Raw genomic sequence first — 18,715 nt, 5'->3', positions numbered from 1 at the left:
TGGGGCGATTCATCTGAGGCTGTGTGAATTATGAAAATAACTTAAACCTCACTCAAGATTGAAGGAAATCCAATTTTTTTTTTAATTTTCATTTTTATGCGCAGATCAAAGCCTTCTATGGCATAAATATATCAAAAATGAAAAGGAAAACTACTTGAAAAAGTGGAGTGAATTGGCAGCTACAGCTGATCTCTTTGGGCGATCGAAGTAAAATATGTGTCAAAGAGAAATAGATTCAGATATTCGACACCTGTTTGTATGATGCCATGACTAAAGGCAACAAATGATAACCGTTTTGTGTTGAATTCGTTTGATGGGCTGTACTTGTTATTAGCCTATGTAGATTTCTTTTAGAATACATCTTTTTTTATACTCCGACGTGCTGTGATGAGAATGTGTCACGAGAATTCGGTAATAGCAGGACTTAGTCGGAGAGCATTCATGGACTCCTTAATATTTTCCCTCCTTATTTTTTTAAAATTTAATTCAAGACTTTTATCATTTGAAAGAATAAAAGAAAACGTCTTCAGTGGCAGGAATATATCAGAAATGAAAAAGAATAACTATTAAACAAGCGGGGTAAATTGGCGAGTGCAGCAGATATCTTGGATGGAAAAGAGTTTCAGATATATAATAACAGTTTTCGAAACTCGCTTGACTTTAAGGCGATGGATGATAACCGTTTTGTAAAAAAATTGTTTGATATGCTTTTCTTGTTGTTAGCCTCTGCAAAAAATTATTTAGCTTAGCCTATTCCAACGCTAGTTATCAATTATGCATCCCATCTGATCATGAATAAATTGTCAGTCTTCACTTGTGTATTCAACAGAAGTAGCGAATAATACATGGCGCGCGCAGACATAGGATTTCTCAGCTCGATGTCCGACGAGTTTGCGCTAAGCTCGCTGCGCTCACTCGTGAGACGTCGAGTTGAACACGAGAAGAGAAATTCAGAATTTACAAGCGACCATGTATTATTTTGTTTATTCACAGTCTTTATCGGCAAGTAAAATCGACTTTATTGACGAATGAAGAAAAATAGGATCCACCATCCAAGAAAAAGTTCGTAAATTCCGTCGGCGATAAGGCTGAAGATGAGAAAAAGAGCCGAATCATCACAAAAACAGCAATGGGCGTAAATTTCAATTCACATAATTCTCTCTCTGGGAACCTTTGAACCATACCAAATGAGATGTCATTCATCTAAATGATCTAGGACATATCTGATTGGTTCATGCATGTCATGTTTCTAGGAAATATATTGCGCTGTGTCGTTGAAGGGTGACCGGCTGTGGCATGTCACGCATCTTTCTGAGAAAGAGTGGAAAGTAACCTGTGAATTCGAAAAAGCATGGAAAGGCGTTTTCCGAGCAGGAATTGAAAAATATAGCAAACGAAATAAAAAAAAATGAGACCTATCAACTACAATTTTTGACTGAAAGATGATTATCTCAATTTGAGTGAGGATAGGCGAACTTAGGAATAATCGGCTTACGCGAACGGAAAGTTACAAGCTCAATAGTCACTGATTCGTGACTCGTAAAAAGTGTTCAAAATCTCTTTGAAACAGCCTCAAGGATTTTGTTGGCTTTCTTTAGCAGCTATAGGAACTAGTTGCCTTGCACGACCTGTAAGGAAATAAAGGTCGTCTTCATATCGGAGATTGGTTTTTTGAAAGGACGTAGCTAACATTTACGAAAACGTACCGAAGGAGGGATGTAAGACCATGGGTAAACTTTGTTGCCTTACGGGATACCAAAATAAAGTGTGGAAGTTACGTCAGTCTAGTCTCTTTCGCATTACTCTGTTGTCAAATCATTGCCGGAAATACCATAATATTTCTCAATTATTTGGAAAAGGAAAAGACTTCTCAGATGGCTTCTTCCTAACAATTTGTCAATTATTTGGAATAGGAAAAGACTTCTCAGATGACTTATTCACCGGAGTGTATAACCTGGATGGTTGTGGGCCTGACTGAATCTGTCACCATAATAGCTCTGAATTCTTTGACAGTGATTGCGTTTTGTAGAGACCGTAATCTTCGTAAACGATCAACGTACTTGGTGATAAGCTTAACAGTTGCAGACATGTTATCCGGGGGAAGTTCTGCACTCAACTTCTTCGATGATGTCGGAGAGACATGGAACCTTTGGAGGCACAATAGAGCGTATTGGTATATACCTCAGGTGTTCATCCTCTGGTTTCCCGTTTGTTCGTTAACAAATATGACTGTTATTTCTCTAGAACGCCTGAATGCAACGTTTTGGCCCTTCAGACATCACACGATCAAAAAGTCAGTCTACTGGGTTCTTATAATCGCCATCTGGTTGACAACACTACTCTTTTGTGCGTTAACAATGAAATATCACCATGCATATAAAGAGGATTATTATCACTACGCTTGGGGTTCATTCATCTCAATTTGTCTTTTGGTCATTTGTGTTTCTTACGTTTTTATTTTTGTCAAGCTTCGCTTTGGAAATCAGCCTCGACACCATGGCGCGGCAAATAGGGAAAGGAAACTGACCGTGACGTTGTTCACCGTGACTTCTCTCTCTCTTCTACTGTGGCTGCCTTATCTTATAGCTAGTTTTCTGTTTTTTGCCGCTAACGTTTTAAGTTCATTATCTGAAACAGCGCTTTTCCATTTAGAACGTGGTTCAGTGATCTTGTTTTACGCAAACTGTTTTTTAAATCCGATATTGTATACTATGAGAATGCCAGGCTTTAGGCGAGCTTTAAAGTTATTATGTCGCCAACGACCTCAGGCACACAGACAGGTTGAGATCATTCCCCTCGGTGAGATTAACCCACAAATTTGAATTTAATTTGTTTGGGAGAAATGAACATCCACAAAGGTTGTGTGAAGGTACTCTTGGGTAGGAAGTTTGCTCTAAACTCTCCAACATCTGCATTAAATTCAAAAAAAAAAAAAAAAAAAAAAAAAGGAAAGGTAAAAAGGAGGAAAATTGAATTAATCAGATTACGTCGAGGATCATTTTATTGTTAAACGTGGTTCCTTTGTATGTTTCATTTCTAAGGTTTCATTTTGCACTTTGTTCATTTGGGTTTATTTGATGATCTCTATTATTAATAGGTTTAGTTTTGCATCAGTTTAGGCTTAGTTAGCGTCTGTTTAATTTGAGTTCACGCTTTTTTGTGCGCGATTATGTCAAAGCCGTTATTTCCACTCTGTTTCGCTTTGATCGTTTCTGTCGCTTTGCCTTGATTCGCTTCACGTTTTGTATAGGTTTACTGGATTCAGTTTTTGTCAAAGAAGTAAATATGAGCACGTTAGAAACTGTGATCGCAATTTTAATCAGATTGTGCAATTGAACGTTATTATATTATGTCAATATCCTAAAATTAACATGGATTTCCTCCATACTGTTCTCGATATATTTCCAAAGGATTTGACAAGGAGAATTTGTTAAACAATCAAGGGTTCTTAAGTTGATGATAATTTCCTTTATTCTCGTGACCTTTTTGTTTTATTCAGGGGTGATACTGTAAGGAGAAATTAGATGTAAGTCAATCTTAGAGTTCAAAGGGTTAACAGCTAAAGGATTTGTAGATGAGCTAGGTGACAGCTCTTTATCAATTTGAAAATACACAAAATCAGAAAAAAGGATGTGATTAGCTAAGTTATTTACTTATTTATCTTGGTAAGTAATGGTAATAGGACTGAGTAGAGTCCATCCCGGTCTGCAATCATACTTAGTTACCAAGAATATGATTTCAGACCGAATTGGACTCCACGACGTCTTTTTACCAATTAATCACAAAAATCACAATTTGCGAGAAAAGATGATTACCCAAGTTATGAAAAAAAGGGAAAATTTGCATCTAGACTGACAAGGTGATTTGTGTTTCTATGGTGATTGAAACCGAGGATGTGATTGGTTGATTTAAACTACAACTTTGGATGTAATTGGCTTATTGAACTGTCCCATAACAAACTGTCCCATAACAACTTGGCAAGTAAATTAATGGAAAAAGTGAGTTTTTGAAAACAATTACAATCGTGGAAACTGTAGTTTTTATGATTAAGACTGATACTTTCAGCATAAATGCGTAATTTAAAGAGAGAACAGGAAACAGAGAACAGGAATCAGGGAACAGGATGCAGAGAACAGGAAACAGAGAACACGAAAGAGTGAACAGGAACAGAGAACAAGAAACAGAGAACGGGGAATAGAGAACAGAGAACAAGGAACGGGAAACAATGGACGGGGAACGGGGAACAGGGAACGGGAACGGGGAACAGGGAACGGGGAACGGGGAACGGGGAACAGGGAACGGAGAACAGGGAACGGGGAACAGGGAACGGGGAACAGGGAACGGGGAAAAGGGAACGGGGAAAAGGGAACGGGGAACAGGGAACGGGGAACAGGGAACGGGGAACATGGAACAGGGAACAGGAACGTGGAACGGGGAACGGGGAACAGGAACAGAGAAGAGAGAACAGAGAACAGGGGACAGGAAACGGAGAACAGAGAACACGGAAAAGGAACAGGGAACGGGGAACGGGGAACGGGGAACAGAAAATAGAGAACAAGGAATGGGGAATAGGGAACAGGCAACGAGGAAAATGAAACAGGAAATAAGGACCGAGGAACAGGCAACAGGCAACAATCAAAAGAGAAAAGGAGACAAGGAACGGGGAACAGTTTATAGGTGACGAGGAGTGGAGAACTAGGAAAGGAGAATACAGAGAGAAATCATGCCCATATCGATATTTTAGTCGATTTTTCTGTGAACGGTAACAAAATAATAGAAGCCAGCTGAGTTTGTATGGCATAAATTATGGCTGAGCTGTGATTAGTTATAAAAAAGTTCGGATCTAGTGCACGCTGTCATCGGTTAAAAAAGCGGTCCTTATTTATCAAAGAACAAAACACGGAGCTGAGCTGTCACGCCATCTGCCTAATTGTGCTTTGTCCGATCATTTCCAGGCTCTTTTCATGTGCATTATTATCATGTAATAATATGATTTCACATGCAATTTGGTGTAATAAGCACTTTAAATTTTGTCAAGGACCATAAATTGCACGAACTAAAACTTGCGGCACATCACGCGAAACGTGATCCCCGCGCATGCCTTGCATCCTGTGAAAGTGCCGCGTTACGAAGTTTTTTTTTGTTTGTTTGTTTTTTTTTTAACGTTTAAGCTTTATACATGCAGGCTTGTGCAGTGAGGAATGCACTTGGGGTAATTGGTAAAAACCATAATATTTTGTCAAAGAAATCAACCAACCGTGGTAATTTTGATTTGCTTTCATGATGTTTGGATGATTAACAAGGTTTTTTTTTATTTTTGTATTTATTTATTTTTTAATTCAAGCGCTAAGTAGCGATGAGTCTCGCAACTCGGCACTTCTGCACGGCGCAAAAAGATAATAATTTTTCCCTCTTCGCAGCGATTGTTGTGTTCCACCACTTGGCACGTTTTGCTTCCCAGTTTGCAGACCGCTTTGATAGTCATGTGGAATGTCACTGAAAGCATTTTGAGGCAACAGTGATGGCGAACGGTGGACAGGGAACGGGGAACGGAAAATGAAAAACGGGGAACGTAGAACGTGGAACGGAGAAAGGAGAGCCAGAGCCTGGCACCGAAAGTACATCGGCAGAAATCGGGCCGTCGGAAAGGTCATTACAGAATCGCGCCCATAGCCCACTTTGGAAAAGAGCGGTAGCCTGGAACCGAAGTCGCCGCGCAAGCGCTTATGGGACTGTTTGGGGGGACGTAAGTAAAACAAAAACATGGCGGAATTTAGCGCGGAATGTAGTAGTGACAGCAAGGTTTTAACAGAGCAAAATAGCGATAAGGTCGAAGTTATCGAAAGAAACAAATCTGACAGCGTAAAGCTAAGAGAAGAAGATGTACCAGGAGCAATTTTACCTCGGGAAATACCAGAAGAATGCACCGTGAAACAGCTGCAGCGATGGCTTCTTTGCCGTGGAGCTAAAACAACTGGAAAGAAAATGCAGCTTGTTCAAAGGTAAGAAAGCTTTGAAATTATTCGAGAACTCTTATTATTGCCCCCTGTGCTTTACATTACGATGCTAGTCGACAATTTTCTGAGAACATCGTTAATACGTTCGTGTTTTGTCTATTGTGTTTCAGGGTAAAAGACTATATTGCTGGTGGCCTAAGCTCGAAGATAAAGGACCCTGATGGTGGAATCCATTTGGCTAAAGCTAAGGCAGACCTGGGACTCATGGAAGAAATTAACGCTAAAAAACTCAAAGAAAACTTTCCAGTGGACGGATTTACAGAGGATTTGAATATTTTACCTGCTATATCATTTGGTACAATATGGAGGTACATGATTGAAGAGAGTGATGCTAAGAAGCAATTATCCACAGCAAAACCTCTTGTCAAGGGATACAATTTTTTTTAAATCTGGCCATGTCCTTAGCATTAAATGCAGGGAATCTGACGGAAAGTTTTATGTTAAAAGTCAAGTTCTTCTATCAATGAAAAAGACAGTGTTGTATAATTGCTTCATTGTTTTCAACAAAGATGGCAGTGTAGTAACAGCTTATGATGGTTGCCCAGCTGGAGTTGACGGGCGTTGCAACCATGTAACTTCAACACTATTTGCACTGGAGGAGTTCTTCAAACAAAGTAAAGCACCTGTAAATCCTTCCTTAACCCCTGCACTTTCTTGCACTTCAAAGCCATGTGCATGGAATGTCCCAAGAAAAAGAAAGATTGACAATCTGCCAATTGCCAAAGCCAAATTTAAAAAACATCAACATGGCAAACTAAGCAAGAGTGAGGATAAATCTCCTCCATCAACAAGGGATGTTAGAGCACCACACCAGCAGTACCCGAATACAAACACTGACATGTATAATTTATTGCACCGTGTCAAGGAGATTGAGAATAAGACAGGCAAGAAAATGGCCTTAAGTCTCATTTTACCGCAGAAAACTTTGGAGGAAAATAAAGAACCGATTTTGGTTGAACATAATTACTGCACACCCTTGACTCACATTGAACCAGTTGAACCAGAACAAGGAAATGGTAGTCCAGTGTCAACTGAACTGTTATCACCAGTGAAATGCCATCCAGTGAGTTTGGAAGAAATAAAGGAAAGGTGCATAAAAGTTATGAAAAGGCTCTTTGCTGATGAAAAGGATGTTGATCAAATTGAAAAAGAAACCATGGGCCAATCAGTAAATGAAAACTGGAATCTGCATCGAAAAATAAGAATAACTGCATCTAAATGCCATCGAATTGCCACTCTGCAAGCAACTACCTCCCCTACAAAGGCCATTAGTGAAGTCTTACATTACAAGCAGATCCCTCAAACAATTTATATGAAAGAGGGCTTGTCAAGAGAAGGTGCTATTATTGCAGAATACGTCAAATCAAGGAAACTGAAAAATCAAAATGTCCTAGTGAAACCATGTGGACTTTTCATCAGCAAATCACATAATTTCTTGGCTGCATCTCCAGATGGCTTAGTATACAATGCCGACTCCACTGAGCCAAGTTCCAGTGGACTTATTGAAATAAAACTTGTCTTCCTAAAGGAGAATGAGACTTTGCATGATTGACTTATCAGAAAAAGAATCTTTCTTCCTGGTTCAACTGATGGACAGCTGGTTATCAACCAGAAACACAAGTATCACTATCAAGTCCAGCAACAGTTGTTTGTTACAGAGAAATCATGGGTGGATCTGGTGATTAAGGGAGTTAAAGAGCTTACAGACAGATCATTTGTAGACATTGAAGGTGTTTTCATTTCGACAGTAAACTTTGATCGTAAATTCTGGAGTTCAGTGCTCCCAAAACTGGAGGCATTTTACAATGAGCACATTCTTGTAGAACTTGCTTATCCGCGTGTTAAATATAGCCTTTAAAGATTTGACATGAGAGGATGTTGACTGACGTACATAATTAATTTGCTAAACTGGTATGTTGTTGAACTTACTTTCCTACGTTGGCCTTCGATGCCCACGAATAATGATTTTAATTCAAGGTTGGGGTGAACAATTTTCATGTGGCTTGATAAATTTACAATAATTTTGTCTGCGCCAGAATTGACTTGAAATCATTGTTCGTAATCACTTAGGTTGAATTCGGGAAAGTTCTATGAAAGGCATTAATAAGATAAAACTCACTCCATGTAAACAAGGCTGAACCTTAAATCTAAAATAATATCCCCAAGAAATTTAACGTGTGTAATTTACTTTGTGTGTATGGCTTTTTTTAACAGAAGGAGCTCAAATACACAGATTATAATACATAATAATCAAAGTCTGAGTGAACAATCTTGCATATTATTGAAGATGAGGCAAATCAAGAAAGGTTATTAAATAAGATTCCACTATCTGCTTGGAGAAAAACATTGCTTTATGTACAAGTAGAAAGTGAAAAATTGTTGTATGGTTCCAGAAAGTCCATACTCACCCAATGAAAGGGCTTCGAAAATCTGAGGGGAGGGGGACCCAACAGCAAAAGTTTATTAGGGAAAGTATGAAGGCAAACTAGAAATTCCGGGGGGGGGGTTGGAAGGGTTTAAATGAAAAAACCCTCCTATGGGGAAGTATGGACATTTCTGGAATCATGCATTACACTTTAATCAATGAGAGGTGGTAAAAAGTTTGTAAGTGCCCCTATGATTATAAACATGTCACTAGCAATAGGAGCCAATGTTAAAGGAATTCTGCTGTCAAAAATATGCCACTTTTTCATCCTTTCAATACATCTCTCAACATGTATTCTCAGGCTAGCAATTTTTTTGTTGTGTGCCATTTCTTCTCTGCTGAACTGAGTTTTTCCTTTAAGAAAAGAAGGTATGTTTACAGTAACCCCTTTTGCAGCAAAGTAATCTTGTATGTCAAAGCCTTTGTCTGCCATGACATCGTCCCCAGGATGCAAGTAGTCAATCACATGAGACATTTTGGTAAGCTCCTTGTCACTTATGCTACCAGTGTAAAGCTCGCTTAAAAATCCCAGGGCTCCAGTGGGCGAAAGACCAACTAGTCCTTTCATAGTTGTTGTTCCTTTATACAAGGAATAACACACTGACTGCATGTCAAGTGATGAGGGGCTCTCTGCTCGAATTTCAACAGCATCAATAATTAGAACTGTCCTTGGATAAATTTCCTTGAAAATGTTTGGCATGAACTGATGTAGAAGCTCTCTCCTGGGGAGGCAAATTATAGGCTCCAGTTCAATCCTCATAAACCGAATCCAAGTGTTAAACACAACAGAAACAGTAGTTTCAGAAACATTAAATCTGTGTGCAAGATCCTTTTGAAACAAGCCAAGCCTAAGTCTCATTAAAGTCAAAACAAACTCTTCAAATAAAGTCAATGCTCTGGGCCTTCCAAGCTTTTGCTCTGAACCACTGTCTTTCTTTTCGTAACTGCCATAGTTCAGGTTCTGAGCCTTCTGACTGACCAGGTCATAAAGGAGCATAAGTGCATCCCAGTGGGGAAGGCCTGTGTAAAATTCGACATCTTCAGGGCTGTCCTTAAATTTTACAATGTCAAATTTCTGATTTTTCGTTACATGCTGAAGTCTCTTTAACTCCCTTGATAACTCGTCTCTCTCCCTTGCCAACCTTTCCTTTTCCTCTCTCATCTCTTTAAGTTCGGCTTCCATTCGATCCAGCATTTCTACAGTCATTTCAGTTTGTGTCACTGCATCGCAAAAAGAGGCCGGAATGGACTCCTCGTGATCAATTTCAATAAGAGTCCCTTCGTCAATTTCGGTAGAAGATCCCACGTCCACTTTTCTTTTCTTGCTTGCTGTATTTGCAGTCGCTTCCGTTCTGGACAAAATCAGTCGCTCCTTTTCCTTCTCGCTCCAAGGAAATATCGATGGAAGGTGAGTTCTGCTGAGCTTACTACCTCCAGTCCAATGCGCAGAGCAAACGCGTGTACTGTCGGACTCTATCTTCAAATTATCATTTCTTAGTAAACGGACATATTCTCTGCGAATACTTTCATCTTTTGGAATTCGATAAAACGTCAATCCGAAGGAGTTTCTGAAATTATTGGTGCACAAAGGCACACAACAACTTACGTGCTTGGGCATAATTCAAGATGGCCGATTTGAGCGTCCCCCCAAACAATCCCATAAGCGCTTGCGTGGCGACTTCGGTTCCAGGCTACCGCTCTTTTCCAAAGTGGGCTATTGAAAAACGTCGCACGGGAAAATGCAAATAAGCTAGAAAAGAGAAAGAGAGCATGCGTAACTTCACGCAGGCCTGTCAATCCGACTGTCAATCATGTAATCCCCCGTGTACGCAGTGTTCGAAAGTATTGTTTCTTGTGCAGACAACCGAAACGTAGCGCTTTTCATCGAAGAAGAATAGACGTAATTAGTGGCGTTATCTTGATTAGGTTATATTGTTTAAAAATCGGTCAGATGTAAAATTAAATTACCTTTCAAATGCCGGGTTTTCAATTTGTGTTAAGACTCAAATGCGGCAGATTTGCGAGGTTCGACCATCAACTTCGCCAAGAAAGCAAAACATCACAGAAATATTCCTTTTAGTAAAATTTCCGTACTGCCCCATACTATCGTAAAACAAATCTGTTTTCCCAATGGTAAAGTATTGTTTTTGTCACTCTATCCAAGAACTGAACGTACAATGTAGTGTGGGGCTGTGCGGAATTTTACCTTCCTTTTTGGCCCGTTATTGCCGTCAGTTTCAGATAACACGTCGGTAGTCTAATTACTTTTCGAAAAGCTTAAGTATACGTTGTAGATTCCCGCTCCACGTAGGTGCACGCTCACGCTCATAAGCTTACGGATGAACACTTCACGCTCTTTTGATATGCAAACGCGGCCCTCGCTCTTTACCGACGAAAAGAGCATTTCGTCACTCTGAAACAATGCTAATTGCTCCAATTGTATCTCCATTGTCTCTAAACGGACGCAAAGCGAAATTTTACAACTCCCGTTTGGGAATTTGTCAATTCAGATCTAAAGCGACCGAAGTTGGCGGTGAGCGTTTGCAACCTCATTCCTAGGTCATTGCGCCCGCAAAGCATCATGGGTACCCCACTTTTCTCGGGCGACGCTTTTCAATGGGCGCGATTCCGTAATGGAGAGGTTCGGACACTTCAGTTAAGTCACGTGTTGTTCTCAGTCACCTCAAATCACTTTTCTTTTTATTTTTGTTCTTATTTCGTGTTTCTTCTCAGTCTCTTTTTTCTCCCTTTTTCTTTATTTATTTAATATTTTTTACAAAGTTTGTTACGTCTTCTAAAGTGCATTAGAGAGGTGGATCCCAGAATTTACGTGTGCAGTCCAAGACATTTGAATTTTATTGTTTATTATTGCAGAAAACGTCTTAAATTAACACCACAAAAACATTGACAAGACAACTTGTTTATACTGAAAAACATATTTCTAATTTTAACTTGTTTAACTTGTAAATTTTACTGGTAATGAAAATAGAAAAACTGAAATTAGATTAACTCATACAAGCAGAAGACGGATTCTTTAACGCGTCTTTAGTGCTCCTTTGTAACATAACTGTCACCTGGTTGAATGAGTTAGACAAATGTTAAACCACGCTATTGCCTAACTGATCGGAGGGTATGTTAGAGACAGGAATTCTCCACACCATTCTGATCCCTGGCACAGGCGACAGTCAACCTTTAGTCTCCGCGTGACTCAGACTCATTGTCCCGGCTTTTCTTGTCACATATCGTTTATTAAGAAATAAATAATAAAAACGCTGCAGTTTTATACATATGAAGAGAGATAATTATTCAGCTCACGGTCTACTTTTTCCTTTTTGAACAGCTGCGCACAACTCCTAAAACACCAATTTTGTCATGTAAACGCCTTGTTTGATTCTAAGTTTTATCACCGGATGATTATAAAAAAACCTGAGGACGCTTCCAGGAAAGTTACTGGAGATAAGGTTGTTTTCTCAATAAAGGTACAACGGTAGAACTTAAATTAAAAAGAATATGAAAGATGGTAGGTTTTGAGTCGGTAAAGAAATGGAGAAAGATGTTTTTCGTCTTGTCGCGCGCGTTAGACAAACAAAAAAATTTTCTGAGTCCTCTTGAGGAATCGAACCGCAGACCTTTGGATTCCACGCTCCGATGCTCTACCACAGAGCCCCAGAGATTCTATAGTGAGCGAGGCCTTTTACGAAATTTGTGTATGACATCTTTCTCTATTTCTTTACCAAACTCAAAGCTTATCATCTTTCTTATTCTATTAACAAACATGACGCTATCGACATCGCTGAATCGCTGATCCTATCAGTATAAATGGACGTGTGTCATACATGACGTGTGTCTTGTCAAGGTCGTGACAAGACGAAAAACATCTTCCTCTGAAATTAAACCGTTTCCTAAAATCAGTTGACAGAATCATGCAAAAATTCTTCAGAGCGTCTTTATTGTTCCTTTCTATGGAAAACTACAGAAAACCCCGTTGTAACCTGGATTCGACAAATTTTAAACGATGCTATTGCCTAACCGATCGGAGGGTATGTTAGAGACAGGAACTCTTAACACTAAATCATTATTCAGCTCGCGATCGACTATTTCCTTAGTAAACAGCTGCATACAGTACATAAATTGCCAATTTTTAAGTTTCAACGGCGGAAGATTATAAAGAACCTGAGGAGGCTTTTAAGAAAGTTATTGGAGATAAGATAGGTTCTGAAGATTATTTTCTCAACAAATTACTCATAAGGGAGAGGTTGTGAGTAATTTTCAAGAATTCGGTGGCAGAAGCAAAAATTCAAATTTTTTGTTATTTGCTCCGATGCTATGGTCGTCTGAAGTATGGCAAAATTCAGCGTACAATATTCAGCGTACAATACAAAATATAGTGTTATTTACGCGGGTGGTTAGTGAGTGAGTTTCTGATAAAGGAGGGTTGTCCAATACACTTAAATTGGGTCGATTTATCTGAGGCTGTGTGAATTATGAAAATAACTCAGTAGAACTTCGTGTCACTAAGGTGACATGAGGTCAAGTAAACCAAACTTTCTTTGACGTAGATCAACGTCTTCTGTGGCATGAATGTATCAAAAATTTAAAAAAGGAAAACTACTTGAAAAAGTGGACTGAATTGACAAGCTGATATCTTCGGGCGATCGAAGTAAAATGTGTATCAATGACAAATTGGTTTAGATATTCGACACTTGTTTGTATGACACCACGTTTGAAGGTAAAGAATGAGAACCAGAACCGTTTAGAACTACTAAACAAGCGGAGGAAATTGGCGCGTGCAGCTGATATCTTGGATGGAAAAGATTTTCAGATATAGAGTATCAGTTTTCCAAACTCGCTTGACATAACGCGACTTTTCTTGTTATTAGCCTTTGTAAAAATAAATAAATAAATAAATAAGGAAACAATTTTCATTACCGGCAAGTAAAGTCGATTTTATCAAAGAATGAAAAAATAGGATCCACCATCGAAGAAAAAAGTCGTAAATTGCTTCGGCGATAAGGCTAAAGATAAAAAAAAAAAGCATTGAATCATTACAAAAACAAGGAAAATGAGGAAAATTGGATTCATCAGATTAAGTTAGGGATCATTCATTACTTATCGCCTAGTTAAGGGGATGGGGGAGAGCAGTTTTTGGGGGAATCATATGGTTGTCAGGGGAAAAGGAAAGAGGATCAGACGTCATCAACAGATTCTAAAGGAGAGACTGTAGAAAACTGACTTTCAATGTCCTGTCCTTTAGGCTTGTTCTCTTTCGAATTCACTTCACGGCACAAAAACCCTTGTTCATCGTTAGTTTTCCGAAATGGTGAAAGACTGAAAAATTCGACATCATACCAATGTTTTCTGATATCTGAAAACTGATGGCAAATTTACTGTTCACCCTCAGTAAAACGCAAGAAAAACACCAAGTTCATCACATGTTACCCTGCACCAGGAAAATGCCAATGTAGGCCTGTTTTCTTGAAAGTCTCTCTAAAGTTTTCCTGTGTGCGCGAACGCTTCATTTTCCACGTGTTTTCCCACAGAATTACTGACGGTTAATGTCATGAAAACATGATATTTGTCTATTATTTTCCTGCTCCACGAAAACGCTGGTGTAGAGCTTGTTTTCCTGAACGTTTTTCCATAGTTTTCACGAGAGCGCAAACGCTGCATTTTCCCAGCATTTTCCCCACAGAATTACTAACGGTGAATGCCGTGAAAATGTCAGATCAAATGAGTTACACCAGATTTCCACTGGCACTCCACGTGAAAAACGTTCCGGATGAACTGAGTACCAATTCACTCTTGCAAAGTAAAACATATATTGCTGCTCTGGCAAATAGGATTCTGCTATTTTAACCTTAATACGGTGACGAAAAAATGAAAGACCTTGTCCTGGCCTGACATCATTACATCCACTGCTACAGATAAAAGCCTTCTGTGGCATGAATATATCACAAATGAAAAGGAAAACTACTAAAAAAAGCGGAGTGAATTGGCAGCTACAGCTGATATCTCCAGGCGATCGAAGTAAGATGTATGACAAAGAGAAGTAGGTTCAGATATTCCAAACTTGTTTGTATGATACCACGACTGAAGGCAATTAACCTAACCGTCCTTTATGACCTGCCCAGTTTGCTGGAACAAATTAATTCCTTGTGGTCTGGCTTTGCGATAATCTATATACTACAGATCCAACTTTGAGCGATTTAAATTCTGCAATGGTGTGTGGCATTTCAAGAAAAGCACCTTCGCCAATTCCTAAGAGTTCTTTATATACTGACTCTAGTGCAGTTAAATCATCAGTGTCTAATGTTTCATCTCTAAATGTTGACATTTCAACTATATCATCACTTGCAGCCGGTCCAGTCACACAAATGCAAGTCTTTGATGAATATCTCCCTGTGCTGTTGAAGACTGAGGCACTGTTTAATCGGCTCTTGTGTGTCCTTTAAAGATCCTGAACTGTGTGAGCCTTCAAAAAACTCCAAGAAAGTCTTCAGAAACATTTTTCCTTAACTTTGGTTTGTGATAAAAATGGTTGCAATTTACTTTTATCTACACATTATATTGCAACAGGGAGAATGAGCCACCAAACCAAGAGGTTGCCAGAAAACTTCTTAAGGAAGTTCAAGAAGTTGAGCACATAAAGAATGACACACTCTGCATGGAGAGGCGGATATTTGGTATGTTTCCCTTCGGTATTGATTGTTTTAATTGGTCAGGAACTTTAAGTCAACTATTTATCGCTTATCAACTCCAAGAAATGGATATCTCACTCAACTTTTGCCTCATTGCGATTGATTTATTTTAAATTTAGACCGCAATAAACCTGCTCTGTTTACATCACCTAAGTTGGCTCACAGTGCCTACATGTTGTCTTTTTCAAACAGAGTAAATGATTTTAACTCTGGTACATTAACTGTATAAAGCTAGTCAAATAATTTCTCGGGTACAGCTTCAGTATAAAACCTTGGTTTCGTGGCCTCACCTCAGAAATATTTAATGTTTCAGATGCTGTCTCTCAAAACTTTGCCTCCAACAAAAGAAAGAGGAGGCAGATGGAAAATGGTACATACGAGCAGTACCAAAGAGAACAGAAGAGGAGACAAAGAATTAAAAGGGTACGAGTTAGCTTGCTTCAATGATGTTTCTACACAAAAAGTTAACTGTGAACCATTTCATTCACTTCTTAAACTCTTTCTTCTCCTTGATTCCTCTACCCTATGCGATTGTGGAGATTGCCAGTATTGATGATTTTCTGCTTGAGCTTAGTTTGATATTGAAAATTGAATGTTATGTTAGATGTACAATGAGCCAAGCAGTTTTGGAAATGTCTTTAAGTATTATGAGTAAGAGAGAAACATCTATTTCAAATGATATTATCTCTTCTAACCACAACTATTGTTTATCAAAGGAAAGTCTGCTAAGTCTAAAACTTTTCATATTGTACCCTAGAAACTGGAGAAGAGACTGACAGTGGTTACTGAGGAAGAAAAGAAGTCACAATTGTTTGAGTCATTGCATTTTTCAATGATATCCTCAGATGAATCTGATGGCGAGGATGACACCCTGTCCACAAAGCACCTTGTATGGAGGGCAGAGGAACTTTCTTCTTTTTTTAAATGAACTCGACTTGCGGCATAGGGCAAATATGTCCACCCAACAAAGGAGGCAGTCTGTAAACAGGCAGGTTGGTCGTCCAAGTACCAGAAGCCACAATGAAGTGCCAGAGAAATTGCTCTGGGCCATTAAATTGTAATTATTATTGTATTTTTTCTTTTTTTCCGTGAATGCTGTTAGTGTTACTAGGCAATTTTTGGTCGCAGTGGATCCAGTAGAGCGAAGCAGTAATTAATGGATGTTCTTGATTTAGATGGGATGTTTTCTTCTAGAAGCCCTGCTATGTTCCTTAAGTTCAACTGCAAAACTTCTTTTGCACTTGAGGATGGTGTAGAGTATGATTGTTTAAACTTTAATGTTTGAGCCTAGAACATTTTTGAGTATTTTTGTGATGTTTATCAAAATTAAGGAAACAGCTCGAAATGTTGAACTGGATGATACATTTAAAAGCTTCTTTTACAGCTGTCTGTTTGAGTTCCAATATAATCATCCAAATTTCACATATATGCATTTCAACATTTTCCAAATGTTACATTTGATCCACCTCAGGTGGTGAACAGATATTATGTTTAACTCATTTTTGTGCAAGGTTTGTTTGTGTCATTTAGAAGTCTCATTTTATTGACCAAAATGAAGCAGATTGTATTTGTTTGCCAAGAGTTAGACATACAATTTTGTTGATATTGTAGTAAGAGTGCATTTTTTTTCGCTGATACTTTTGATTTTTTTTTTAAATGTTAGATTTCAAGATTTTCTGTGTTGTGAATATTTGTAAAAATTGTACAATTAAGAATTGATGTAACTAGGTGAATACTACTTTGGTTAATTGGTAATAAAAAGGCTTAAAAAAATTTATGTTAAGGCTCTTATTACTTGCGTCACATACGAGAGGGAATGATTCCAAGTAGTTCAATGGATCATTTGATTTGCGAAGTGGATTTAGCGACTGGTAGAACTTCTTCAAAATCGTTTTAGAGCAAGGGAGCCTGGAGCTAAGGAAATTATGAGCGAGAGAAGTAAATGTAAACATAGATTTCCAAATGCTTGACAGTGTAAAACGCCGATGAATAAAGGCATACATGCCTTTTTCCGCACGATAATCGAACGGCAAATATCAGAAAATGCGTGGGAATAACCGCATTCGGGTGGTGAACCGCCGATAACAACGCGTTTTCTCAACGCAAACAGCTGCAAACGCTAGAAAACACTGTATTTCAATATGTTAACCAACCTGTGAACGTTCGACGACACGTGGTTTTCAAGCGTTATCTACGCATTTACTGTCCTAGAAAATGGAAGAAAACGCATTGTCTTCAACGGAAAACGTCTGTGAAAACAGTTTTTTGTTACAGGGAAAACACCAGTAAACAACGGAATACAAACTGTTTTTCCGTCTGTTAACCGGACTCTTAACACTAGGAAAAAAATCGTTTTCGTAGAGTTAACTGTGGAGGAAAACTGCTGGATAATGGAGCAAATACTCCAATTCGCCGACTCAAAAACAACGGGAGAACGCTTTGCCGGTTAATTCTTTTGCCACGAGGTTATTTCTTTTGCCGTGACAGCTTTGGGCCACCCTCTAGATTATTTAGTAAGAAACAAAAACTAAAAACCCGTCAGTTTCATACGCATGAAGAAAGATTATTATTCAGATAACGATCGACTTTTTCCTTATTGAACAGCTGCGCACAGCTAACGAAATGCCAATTTTGCAATGCAAACGCCGTGTTCGATTTTGACTTTTATCACCGGAAGATTATAAAGAACCTGGGGACGCTTTTAAGAAAGTTAGCTGAGATAAGGTAGCCTTTGGAGATTATTTTCTTAACAAAAGACATTTACACAAATCGGCTCTTCGGAAAGGTGAGAGGTTCGGCCACTTCAGTCAAATCACGTGGTGTCCTCAATCACCTTCAGTCGTTCTTGTTCCTATTTTGTGCGGAATTTCTTTTTACGCAAGAAATGAAGAAGAGTAAAGTGGCGATTTCATGCTGCGTTATAATATTAATTTTATTACTTTGCAAGCCGTATGAGAAGCCGGAGTTACTAATTCAAATACAAACTTTCTCACGATAGTTGTTCTGAACAACCCTATTTATAATTTAATTGATAAATAAGTGCAATCTCCTAATGTTTCAATTTCGTCCAAATAGTAAAAACCATGCACAAAACCAAGATCGGTTTGTTTTCATTGCAAAGATTTAACAAGGATATTAAAATCCGTTGCAAAAACATAACAGAAACGAACAACAGCGGAAACGTCCTGACTTAAATATGACGGAAACATTACTTGACATTTCCGTTCCGGAAATACAATAGAAACTTGATAGAATCGCCAAGACTTGGTATAACACGTTTCCGAAAAACGTAAATGTAGCGGAAACATGAAGCTCTGTTTCCGTCACATTTAAGAAATGCGGAAACGTGGGATTTCGTCCTGTGGGTGTTTCTTAATTCATTGCAAAGTTTGTTATGTCTCCTAAAGTAAATAAGAGAAGAGGATTCCAGAATTTTGTATGCAGTGCAAGACAATTGAATGTTATTGTTAATTTGTTGCAAACACGCCTGAAGCTGCCACGTCTTAATTTAGCACCAAGAAAACAATGAAGTAAGCTTTGAAGATTATTTTCTTAACAAAAGTACATCGGCACAA

At 38.6% G+C, this 18,715-nt stretch overlaps 2 protein-coding genes and 2 pseudogenes across 3 annotated transcripts; 3 read left to right on the top strand and 1 right to left on the bottom strand.

Moving 5' to 3' along the window:
* The first annotated feature begins 1,571 nt into the window (after positions 1 to 1,571).
* Positions 1,572 to 3,646, top strand: LOC149045615 (histamine H2 receptor-like). The gene has a single exon (XM_089207889.1). The coding sequence runs from the start codon at positions 1,929 to 1,931 to the stop codon at positions 2,820 to 2,822; it is 894 nt and encodes a 297-aa protein (XP_089064015.1). The 5' UTR covers positions 1,572 to 1,928; the 3' UTR covers positions 2,823 to 3,646.
* Positions 3,647 to 5,675: 2,029 nt separating this feature from the next.
* LOC149045613 (uncharacterized) lies at positions 5,676 to 10,076 on the top strand (annotated as a pseudogene). Its single transcript, XR_016187021.1, has 2 exons — positions 5,676 to 6,002; positions 6,128 to 10,076. The product of XR_016187021.1 is annotated as an uncharacterized LOC149045613 (transcript).
* On the bottom strand, positions 8,544 to 10,060 carry LOC149045614 (uncharacterized). The gene has a single exon (XM_089207886.1). It carries the CDS (start codon positions 10,058 to 10,060, stop codon positions 8,594 to 8,596), a length of 1,467 nt encoding a protein of 488 aa, XP_089064012.1. The 3' UTR covers positions 8,544 to 8,593.
* A 4,398-nt stretch (positions 10,077 to 14,474) lies between the features above and the next one.
* LOC149045612 (uncharacterized) lies at positions 14,475 to 16,762 on the top strand (annotated as a pseudogene).
* Positions 16,763 to 18,715: the final 1,953 nt, after the last annotated feature.

The sequence above is a fragment of the Pocillopora damicornis genome, chromosome 5, assembly GCF_964200805.1.
Source record: "Pocillopora damicornis chromosome 5, jaPocDami1.2, whole genome shotgun sequence".
In the NCBI taxonomy this organism is placed as follows: domain Eukaryota; kingdom Metazoa; phylum Cnidaria; class Anthozoa; order Scleractinia; family Pocilloporidae; genus Pocillopora; species Pocillopora damicornis.
This window is presented reverse-complemented; position numbering and strand designations above follow the sequence as displayed.